We start from the raw sequence: 12,408 nt of genomic DNA on the forward strand, positions 1-12,408 counted from the left end.
ATTACAAATATAGACTTCGCAAGCTCTGAACGATCGCATGACAAAAGGTCCAAGATGATCTATCACAAACCAAAGTCCCCACTAGTGCCCACATGACACTACTACATAACAATGCAGCGAACCAACCCTCGACAATACTTGAAAGGCCCATCCAGCAATGTGCCACCCGAGTAGCTCTTGGGCGTTGTGCTAGCTAACACTCCGCACCATTCTACGGAGCTAGAAAACCCCTAAAATGGCAACTTAAATAGCATGTCTCTAGGCAATTTTGCCTTTACGCGATGATTGCACACAACCTGCGTTTATAAGTCTGAAACGACCACCAAAACTAACCAAAATGGAGCTATCAAGCCTACTGCCAGCTTTCTACATGTACATACTGTGCAAAGCATGAACAAAACCAAAAGACATGGACGTACGTAAACATTACATCAAATACTCCGTTTACAGCTTTGTCTGCGACACCACGAGACTCTTACTCATGCACGATCTGGGACAGTCAATGTATACAATTTTATCTCTAACTCCAAAAAGGTTGTTTCCATGAGTGGCACTGGTCTCCCAAGTGAATATTCTAAGAGAAATGCATGGTCTATTAAGGCTACTATGAAATCTTTACTTACGGATGGAGCACAAGCTCCATCATTCTTGGCTGTATGATTCATCTTGAGAAGATGGAGCTCAGCCAAAATTTAACATTGCCTATTAAGACTACTATGAAATCTTTACTTATGGATGGAGCACAAGCTCCATCATTCTTGGCTGTATGATTCATCTTGAGGAGATGGAGCTCAGCCAAAATTTAACATTGCTGGGTCACATCAACAATTTAAACCCCCCCTTATTTAATACTTTGCCCATATAGATTTATCATAGCCAACAGTTTAAATAACGATCAAATAACTATTTCTGTAACTTAACAAGAATGATATACTGATCTACATCATCCAAATATCATTAAATAAAATAATTAAATGAATAATATATTGACTAATGTTGAGTTATGTGTTTCAATATCAGTACTTGAGCAGATCCATGAATACAGTTTGAAACATATTTGATCCTACTGGTATTTATAACCTTAATTGGAAGTATATTCTCAAATTTCAACAATCATCTTGTGCTTTTAGGTAGTTCAAAAAGGGAAGAAAAAGGACCAGCAGGGAAATCTTTTCCCCTGATGCCTTTCAGGAGTTGACAGCAGAATCATTTTATCTGAAACTAAAACACCTGTTTTCGTTAACAGGTTATTTCATCTAACAAATACATTTTGTCACTGAAACTGTACTCCTCAATCACCAAGAATGATACTTTCAAGAATTTCATCACACTGTGCTAACCAACTAATCTGAACATGAATTAAATTGGCATTTAAACATTATCCACCATAATCAGAATGCCCAAGAAAATGCTCATACCGTGTCCCATTGAGCATCTTGGAAACATCTTCCCAGTTTGTAACTTGCTCTGGTAGGGGCCTGGTGTGAATCTTCACTTGCCGACTCACTAATTTCCTCTCAGGAACACTGAGAAATTCTTGTACATGAGATAAAGCCTGCACAAAGAGCAATATTAAAGTCAACCAACAAAGACTCAAAACAAGCCTTATCATAGAAGATTTTGTTTTTCCTGACATTTTGATTGCCGATGATCTCTTCGTAATACAATACAATGTGGCGCATGCTGCTAAAGAAATGCAGGCAATCGGCTATCGTCCTCTCAACATAGCTGAAATTGGCCATCAGAACTGCCACATTGATTGTGGGCTTGAATCGTGCCAGAACCTCAGCCTGCAGGTTGCATTTGAGGCATACAACAAATATTAGGAATGTGGTTTATATGAAGTATTAAGAGGTCAAGGCTTCAAATATAAGACAAGTTTGTAAAAGAAAATTTTAGATACACATAAAATTTAAGATTGTTAGAAACACTACATCAATGAATTAACTATGGATAACATCTAGGACAAATAAATCAAATTCAAATGTCAAAGTCCAATCTCTAATTTATACCTTATCTTTTTTTTTTTTTTATGTAATTAGTCATTTCACTTTGCTTTTCATTTTTTCTTTGGTTGGAACTAAACAGAGAACCAAACTCAGCAGAGATGGCCAGTTTTAACCAATTCTAGTAAGTTTGTCAACCTTTTAAAGGGAAAGGGTAAGAGGAGAGATAGTAGGCTGACAAGGTAGCCATATGAGAGGAAGAATAAGAAAGTAGAGGAATATGTGTGTGTGTTGATGTGTGTAAAGGATACATGTCTGTTACTTTCAGATACTCTCAGTAGCTAAAGAAAAGAGCAATTAAGTAAGATCTTAAGTCATGGAGACTCATGCAGTATCCATTACTGAGAAAGAAATTGAGGACAAATGAAGCAAATATTATATCACATATAGATGACAGTGGCATGATAGAGAGAGTGAGACCTCTTCTGTTGAATGAACATGTGATTTGTGAATACCATTTAGCTGCTTTGCATATCTATCGTAATCATTAGCGAGCAAAGAAATAAGCCTTCGTAAGATGTTCCTCCGAAAAAGAAAAATGATAGAAACATGCTTCAACTTGAAATAATCAAGTATCTCTTTGTGATGATCCATGACTCCCTGACACATCATAAAGCAATAATCATACATGTAAATCATCCAAGTCAGCATTACTGTATTCTAAGCTTGAATAGGAAAAAGTATTTGGCAAACATATCTAAGCCTCATAGTCAAGTTCATAAAGAATTTAAGTTACATTTTGAAATGTGGATAAGTTTGTTCCTCAAGAAGTTGCATTTTTAATTGAACTACGTGACATTTATAAATCACAAACAAAATTAATTCAAAACAGTTGCCTAAATCAAACTTACATGAAAACATAAGAACCTAACGAAATGCATATACTATATGAAAAGACCCCTTGCCTCTAACTGACATGGAATTCTTACACAGACCATAAAAAGGTTATATGACAGTCAAGACACTGCATATATGGAACTGGTCACACAATGATGCAAGGTTGCTTCGATGGCATAAGGATTCTTAATTTTTATATAGGGAATCTAGCTATGGCAATACAGAGCAGGCATAATATTACAAATTAAAATGGATATCTTTCATCAAAGGCCTCATTTAAATCCCCTCTAGGTTATAGTGATAACAGTCAGGTACATTTCTTCAAACTAGGGTTAAATTCCTACTCTAGGAAGGAAAGTAGCTCCTTGCTACTTATAGGATTAGTAGTATGATTCAGGTACATCTCAAGCTGGATTATCAATTAACTTAATCTTGCATGATAAAGTTTCCATTTAGTGCAAATATCCCTGTAAATCACTCTTCGAGTAAATAACACTGTAAATTTGGTTTTTTCGCCTCCATGAGACCAAGGTTATTCAACCCTAATTAGATGTCATACAAGCAATAATATTTTTAGCATGAAAATTCTGAAGCATCCCTTCTGCAGCATTCCTAATAGTATGAAATTTCAAAGGGTCTATAAGCAAACATACTAAATACTCCAGAATAAAATTTTACCTTTTACACAATAGTCAATAAAAAGTCTCTTATATCTTGAAAAGCCAGTGAATAACACATCATTTATCTTTGAACCTTAGGTAGCATACTATACCAAGGCTGACACCAATTCTATGGTTGTTGAGAATTACTACTATAGCTACTCTTGCCATATCACCTAGACCCATTTATTTTGAGAATTGTGCTAGTCAGGTTGCAAACAATTTGGTCTTACACATACCGAAGACAGGTTCTCAGTTTTCCTAATATAATTATTATATTGCAACTTTGGATTAAGGTGTTATGCTATTTCTGTCTGCATTCATTCTCGTTTTCCATTAAATATTGCACTCCATGAACATTTTACCTCTAGCATTTTTATATCATTTCATTGGCATGGATACCTGACATTCTAAAGTTCTGATCAAGTCACAGGATATCACTAGGCACCAAACTTTTAATATAATTTCATTAATACCTCAGGTCACCCAGATCAGCAAAGTCACAACAAAGGAGATGATAATAAATACGGCAAGAAATATCCAGACCTGATTCAGCATCCACTTAAATCCCACTGCAGCAACACATTCATTTTTTGCAGCACTACTAAACCAGTCCAAGGAATACAATTTATCTAATGTGTTTATAATGGTTGAGATATTATTTCTTCTTCTTGCGGCAGAAAAAATCTCCCCATTTGAGCTGATATTTGGATGGCTGTTTAGCAATGTCTCAAACCACCCACTGCCGGATCTTTGCATGGACAAAATAACAAAGAACCTTACAGGAGTGCATGAGCATTCATCCCTGATTACATCAGCAGCATGCATTAGACTAAAGGATGATCAAATTCAAAAGCAGTATAACAATGAAAAGTGCACCTGCTATAAGTTTTTGGTTGTGGAAAATGCACATAAGGGATCTCCTCAGGTGGGATGGCATGAATCTCGCATTGATTTCGTGTAACTATGGTACCAAATAGCATACTCTTTGATCTTTCAACAGAAATCTGATTCAAACAGATGTAGCAGGTATAGGCACCAAACATTGTGACAAAGAGGACAAGAGCCATCCTAAGTGGAAAATGTAAACATGTTGAAGTCTTAATTGAATATGCATTCTGCAAATGCATCATTGACAGTCAGGTAAATTTAATTGGAACAAAATTAGCATCAAATCAAACTACCATTATGGGAAAGTGAAAATACCATGTCTTGCATGATCAAGAAGAATCATAACTATGTTATGCAACTTCTTGTCCTGTCTCTTGCAGATAATCCATCAACTCCAATCATGCTTGTCGATAATTTCACAATAACAGCTTTGATCAATATATGATATTGCATAAGCAGGGTGGAGCAAATGCTATATAAATATTGAGAATGATTCCAGGGCACCGATAAGATTCTGTTTAAAAACATATAAAAGAGCCATAAGTGACAAATTAGATCCAGGATTATGTTCTTATATCACATTTGATTTCGCCATAATAGGTGGGAAACAAGAAACAGAAGATTCTACAAAAAAAAATCAGTGGGAAGGAGGAATGCGAATATGATATTTCAGCGATGCTTGTGAAAGATAGCTAAACTTCTCAAGATCACTCCTTTGCCCATTATATGAATTATGGTTTGAAATTTAATTAGGAAGATCCGAGTTTTACAACCATGGCATACTGTGCCAGCACTGAAGTCTATGTTGTACCAAGGATGAATCTCTGTACTCTGTCATACTAAGGATGTATCAACAATTCATGCATATTGTTGGCTCATCTCAGCTAATAACAGATGTCATGCCCTTCCATCCCAGCGTGTCACAGGCACAGGGCATGTCAACAAAAATTACATTTTTGGTGCAGGCCAGCAATGCTCAAGTATTTCTTTGCACTATGGAAAACTACTCAGTATTAGACAAGATAGCAAATGGATTTTTCTTAGAAAGGAATTTTTTTTCTTTTTAAAAGCAATGACAGTGGAGGATCTTTGCTAGCATAACTAGTTGGATAGATCTTAATACAGATTAACAAAGATTGGAACAAGCATATGATGCCAAAGAAGGAAACCTATGATTTTATCATGTTTCTTCATGGGGCCTTATGCTAAAAATGTTTAAGAACAAATGCAGAAAAGAATAAAATCCAATTGGCATATAATGTTATCTAATAGCTAGCTGACAATCACTCCTTCCTAGCCCAAGGCCCAAGAACTAACTTCCATTCCCATCCTTTTTCTTCCCGTCTTCACATGCAGACACATTATCACAATAAAAACTCCAACATCATCCCAAATCGATTTTCCTTTTCCCCTTTTTTATCGTTCCCACCTTCAAATATTAATCAGTTCTCGCAACCATCCATATTTTCTCTGCTTAATACGACACAGAAGATCCACAAAATTCATATCTTTTAACTGAGAAATAAAGACCTTATCATGCGACATCCCAAGGAGTACCGCTTGCTCTTACTGCACCTTCCTGTTGATCAGACTGTTGTGTTCTGTAAAAAGACAACATTTTTATGTTCGTGTGCTAAAGATAACAGCAAGCTCCCGAAGAAAAGGTTCACAATGACAATAATTGCTGCTTCCAGCCATCAACCACATTCGAAGCTCTACTTCTAGCTAAGCTCTACAAGCACCAGAATCAAAGCACAAGCTCCGCTCCCAAAAGCCGCGCTTTCGTGGTTCGCAGAAAAACTAAAAGGAGTCAACAAGAAGGAATCTAACTTGGGATCCACATGAGACGTGAACTGAGCTCGCACGATCAATTCAAGAAGAAGACGGGAGGCGAGAATGGTGGGTGGGAGGCAGGGATTACCTGAGCTACAAGGATCGGCATTCTCGAACTCTCCGCCTGCTCCGGTTGCAAGAATGAGAGGAAGGTCAAAGGTCAGAGCTCTCGTACTAAGTACGGGGAGGGTTTTCTTGGAGAGAGAGAGAGAGCGGGGCGGGGCGTGGGAAGGTGGATTGGGGGCCAATGGGCTGTTCGATTTCCGTGGTTATCCGGCCCGGACCGGTCCGGTCCGTCCCGTCGAAAAAATAAGACCGAATTCTTGACGGGTGCGGTTTGTTCATCCGACAATACGACATTCTAATATTTCCAGTTTATCAGAGTATTTTATTTTAAAAACAAATAAATCTTTTCTTTAGTGTACATTATCCAATTCCCTCTCTTTATCCCTTTCTTTTCTAATTTTTCTTTTAATTTTATTCCTTTCAATTCACATGGGTATCTCTTCAGATAATATAACCACTCCTATATATATAAATATAAATATATATATATACATATATATATGTATGTATATATGTATATATATGTATAAATATACACACACACATATATATACATATATATATATATATGTGTGTGTGTATATGTATCTATATAGTATATACATATATGTATATACATATATATACATATACATACATATCATAATTTCTCTCTATTTTTTGGTTTCTTGTTGTACAAAAATATCATAATTTTCTCAAAAATAACATAATTTTCTCACTTTTTGATTATGCAATTCAAAATATTTAAATCAAAGTTAATAATATTCTATTATCAAGTCCTTATAAAGAAATCTTAGTCTATTGTAAAACTGAACTAGGTTATTATAATCTCATAGCTTGATGTCGAATCCTAATATAATTCATGCATAGGAAATCTACTGAGTTAATCACTCACTAGGTTTGATCTGATTGGATGACTAATCTATTAAGTTGGATGGACATTAACTTCGATGGATCTATAACCAAATGACCCAAAATTTGTAAGCTTAGATTAATAATATTGAAATCATCAAATTTTATAAATTAATTTAAGTCTCTTTTTTATTTTCAATATTTGACTGAATTATTTAAGCTCGGATTATTAATAGTGGATTCATTAAATCTTTATAAATTAATTTAAGATTTTTTTAATTTTTGATATGGGACTAAACTGAATGTATTATAGTCATATATACTTTCAGTGTAAACAAATTGTATTGAAGTGCTTGACTTAGGGATGAGTAAGTGAAGCAAGAGTGACAATGATCAGCTAAAGATTAGCACTACTAATAATAATTTTTTCATATTGTCATAATATTATCCGATTATACAATTGACACATTACCTTATTAAACTTAAATAATTGGTTTAAAATATTTAAATTTAAATTAATGATAATAGATTCTTCAAACCCTTGTAAACCGATCCAAGATTTTTCATCCTCATGACGTATAAGTCAGTTCTATTATATTTACTGATATAGCTAACCTAATAAGTTTAAGTCCGAATTAATGGTAGTAGACTTCTAAGGAAATTCAAAGTTCGTGATCATTTTTATTGTGAGAGTAAATTGGATATTATGTTTATTAACCATGATTAACTGAGTTGATAGTGTACACAAAGGAATAAGATAAATCTTGGAGGATTTGTTTAGATTAGGATATTTCGATGATATAACTGGCTATGTTCACCGATACATTTGAACATATTTAATATGTGATAATGATTTTTGATCGGTACGAAAATTATAAATATAAAATTATAATCATGCTATTATACGAAATAAATTTAATATCAGAATCTAAAATCGTTAGGAGTTCTTATCTATTTATATAGGAGAATAGATAGCCTAGAATAGATAATTACGAGATTCCCTCTATTAAGGTCATCTCTTAATAATCTTATCATAAATAGATTTATTTTATATTGATCAATAACGATAATTAGAACTCAATCAAAAACCATAATATATCTTATCTAATTGAATAGGATAATATAATCTAACATTTTTTGACTTGATCCATTAATTGATAAGATACAAGAAAGAATTAAAAATTAAAATAAATAAAATAAAAATTATTCAAAAAATAATTATATTTAATTAGATTCTAAAAATTTTTAAAAGTATTTTACATATGGTCATGATTTTTTTTTTAAAATCAATAAATCTAATTAATATAATAATATTTTATTAAATCCAACTATCAATGCGAGTCATGATAGTTGTATATCATCAATATCATATTCTCTTCTATGTACCATTTTACTAGACTTTTCTAATATAATCTATAATGACCCTTGTAATTTATCTTGTCAAGACAATCTTATTATTATGTTTAAATATTATATGTATATATAAATATAAATAAAATAATAAAAATAAAATAACTTTAATTAAATAAGTAAAAAATCAATAATAATATTCATTTAAACATGCCGACTCAATATTAGTAAGATCTCATCGTTTTCTTAGTCATAATTATAGTCCTCATATTCATCGGTATATTTGAATATATTTAATATGTGATAGTAACTTCTGACCACTAAAGAAACTATAAGAAGATCTTGATTCATAATATTTTTCATATCTTTTGATATTATTCAGAATATTTTTATTTGATTCATAAAACGTACTTTGCAATTGATATGAGAACATATCAACACTTATCTACAAAGAGAACTAGACTCGTATTCTATTTTATTTTTATCTTTCATAGGATTACTATAAATAATGTAATAAAAACTAAAGGAAGATAAGAATAGACTTCTCTTATATTGATAAATAATAATAGTCAAAATTCAATCAAAATTATAATATATCTTATCTGATGAAATAGGACTATATAATTTAATATTATCTTACTTGATTTGTTAATTGATAAGATATAAAAATAAAATAAACAAAAAAAAATTATTTAAAAAATTTTATTAATTAGATTCTAAAAATTTTAAAATTTTTTTTTACACATGATCATGAATTTTAAAACAAGTCAATAAGTTCAATCAATATAATAATATCTTATTAAGTCTAACTATAATCATAGAGATTATATATCAATGTAATACTTTCTTTTTTATGTACCACAATACAATTAATGTTTCTTAATATAGTCTATAATGACTCTTATAATTTATCTTCTTAAAATAATATTGTTATCATATTTAAATATAATATATATATATATACATAAATATAAATAAAATAACAGAAAAATAAATAATTTTAATTAAGTAAATAAAATAATTGAGCCTATGATCACTAATACATTTGAACATATTGACAGTGACGTCTGACTACTGCCTAAGCATCACTGTTGAGACTAGCAAATGCTTTGGGATATCCTTTGCTAGTGTATCATCAGTCCACCGATACATAGAAATTGAGGACGAGGCATTGAGACTTTGGTTCAAAACTTCATGCGAGTTGTGATCTTCAAGAAACATTGTGTTTACCCAAGGAGAGTTTAGGTTTTTGGTGTCATGTTTCACATGCTGCAGATCTTCTTGATTGCATCCATCAAAATGGCTATTGTAAATGCATAGCCTGCTTAGAATTCCAGAGACAAAAGGCATGAAGATCTTGTTGAGTAATGCATGATGTAATCACAGCTGGTAAAAATTGAAACTTTGAGTTATGATATAATTTTTTTTATATATTTATGTTGTGATAATCAATCTAATATTATTCATTGTGAGCAACTTAAATAAAAAAAAAAGATTATATGTGAATAAGATTAGAGTACATGAATCAAAATTCTACATTATATTAGGATCTGATTTTAGAACATAGAACTTATGCTACTCCGATTTAATTTACTCCTAGTTTAAATTTAAATATCTTAAATTAGTGATTTGGGTTTAATAAAATTATTATACTAATTATCTCATCAGATTGGATAATAATATAATCAAACCTCCTTAACAGAAGTACCATATATTATAAAACCTGCTTAATCCTTGTGATTGATTGATTAGAATAGTATTCATTCCTTGTAATGGAATGAGAAGACTACCTGTTCTCTCCATGTTCCCACAGCCTTTATTTTATTTGGCCCAACTGCTTTAGTTTGTAGTGGATGCTTCCTTTTGTACCATTCATTTCCTTACTTTAATGGCTTTATTCCATTCCAGAATGCCTTGTCCTACGCTACTTGTTTATGCTGTTTTCCATGGCATGGCATCATCTCTGAACAGTAGAATTAATTAGAGAGACACATTCTCCTTCTTCAATGAATTCCCATAACAAGTGGAAGCCGATGTGATAGAATAATTGATCTATTAATTTATTAAATTTATATTAAGATATTTTTTTAATTTTCTTTTGCTTTTTACCTCAAAAAATATTTTTATTTTTCTCAAATAATACCTCATATTTTGAATAATAAGGAAGATATCCTCACCATGCCTAATGGTACTTTTCTTTTTCTCTTCAATTTTATATTATTATAATATTTTTTATTTGGCTCATTTATAGTATTTTATTGAGGTGCAAAAGATATCATAAAATTATTAAAAAAAATACTATAAGTCACTATTATAAAAATATTTTATTTTTATGATTGTTCATAGACTATTACAATACTGTATTTTTAGGACTATAATTGGTTTGGTTAAGATTAAGAGTCCACTTGAGTTATTTACAGTAATTATTTTGAAGTAATTCTTATAATATTTCTATTATGATAGTCAAAATATTATAATAGACCAATTTTTTATTCTTATTTGGGTGATGGTGCTCATAAGCTATTATAAATACATATATTAAATATTAGTATGATGCATAAAATAGTTCCTAGTATATATTTTTTTAATAGTATTTATTACAAGGTTTTTGTTGAGGTATTAAAAACACAATAAAACTATTAAGAGATATTATAAGTGACATTACCTATGGTAATTGCTCATACACATTTAGGATACTAATTTTTTAGAGCAAGTATTATTGGTTGGGTTATGATTATGAGTCCACTTGTATTATTTAAGTACTTTCAAGTAGGTTTTATAATGTGTTTGTTACAGTGACCAATAATTCATTGTGATAAGTCAAAACATTAAACATAGATAAAAAAAATATGTGGTGGGGTTGGTGAGGTATATTTTTAGTATTATTTAAAATAGGGGCATAACTTCATATTAAAAAAAATAAAAAAAAAGGAAGATTATTTTCAAGAAAATCATTTATCATATCAAATTTATTGATATGAGGTTAAGCTATGGGTGCCACAACCTTCTTCATTTAAGGATTTAATGTCCTTATCAAGGACTTTAGCATGAAATATATATAGTCTAATATTGACCTCACATAATGATATTTCTAATCTCATTCGTGAATAGTTATTTCCTACCTAAACCTTTAATCATATACAATATTATGTCAAATTTAATATCAAATATTATGATTTGATTCGATGAGATAACTAATATGTTAAACCCTGCGTGATTTCCAAGATCTTAGAATGCTGGTCTGTGACGACCAAGGCTGTGTACAAATGCTACATTATCACATGAGTGATGACTCCTAAGGAACTCATCTTCCACAATGCCAAGTTTCTTCTTTTCTGAGCTGTTGTGTTCCGAGGACTCGAGACACCTTCTTTTGAGAGCTAAACCATCATCAACTGCTTCTTCTCCATCAACTTCACCAAGTTACCAAGGTGGGTACAAGTGAGTAAATGTTGTTCTCCAGTCTCGACAAGATCTTGGCGTAGAGGCAGTGCACTGCCTTCATTTACGGGTGCCAAACCAAGATAAATGATGAGGATTTTTCTTCTTTGTCTTTTTTATGATACGTGAATCAGGTTGGGAGTGTGTAACAATAATTCATATGATTTGGAAGTCAGACAGAAGGAAAGCAAACACAGGGCGATAAATAATTGTGGAATGACGCATGTTGATGGATCATATCAAAAGATGACAGCTTTTGACCTAAACGATGCTTTGGCTGATGTGAATTATTTTTTACTTATCTTCAAAAAAAAAAAAAAGGATAGAATAATGAGACAGAAGTGTTGCAAGTCTATTGGAGAAATATCGATCCGGATTTAACTAAGAACGAGTCAAACTTAATTAGATTTCCATAGAAAACTCAATGCGATATTTTTCATCCTCATTAAAGCATTGGTTTCTCTATAAATATT

At 31.7% G+C, this 12,408-nt stretch overlaps 1 protein-coding gene across 2 annotated transcripts; it reads right to left on the reverse strand.

Moving 5' to 3' along the window:
- Positions 1–1,194: 1,194 nt before the first annotated feature.
- LOC135615323 (uncharacterized) lies at positions 1,195–6,442 on the reverse strand. Of its 2 annotated transcripts, none has more exons than XM_065113632.1 (7): positions 6,315–6,442; positions 4,709–4,907; positions 4,382–4,573; positions 4,049–4,307; positions 2,427–2,606; positions 1,635–1,790; positions 1,195–1,555 (listed from the first exon to the last, which is right to left on the reverse strand). In XM_065113632.1, exons 3-7 carry the CDS (start codon positions 4,570–4,572, stop codon positions 1,379–1,381), a joined length of 963 nt encoding a protein of 320 aa, XP_064969704.1. In that variant the 5' UTR covers position 4,573; positions 4,709–4,907; positions 6,315–6,442; the 3' UTR covers positions 1,195–1,378. The 2 variants fall into 2 exon arrangements, with proteins under 2 accessions (XP_064969704.1, XP_064969703.1); XM_065113631.1 differs by having other exon boundaries at positions 4,382–4,620.
- Positions 6,443–12,408: the final 5,966 nt, after the last annotated feature.

This window comes from Musa acuminata, chromosome BXJ2-6 (genome assembly GCF_036884655.1).
Source record: "Musa acuminata AAA Group cultivar baxijiao chromosome BXJ2-6, Cavendish_Baxijiao_AAA, whole genome shotgun sequence".
Classification (NCBI taxonomy): domain Eukaryota; kingdom Viridiplantae; phylum Streptophyta; class Magnoliopsida; order Zingiberales; family Musaceae; genus Musa; species Musa acuminata.

Excerpts from the sequence above, each read along its gene's own strand:
- LOC135615323 (XM_065113631.1), bottom strand. Across the intron at positions 4,308-4,381 it reads CAACCAAAAACTTATAGCAG|GGATGAATGCTCATGCACTC; the intron begins GTGCACTTTTCA and ends TGATGTAATCAG. Across the intron at positions 1,791-2,426 it reads ATGTTCATTCAACAGAAGAG|GCTGAGGTTCTGGCACGATT; the intron begins GTCTCACTCTCT and ends TGCAACCTGCAG.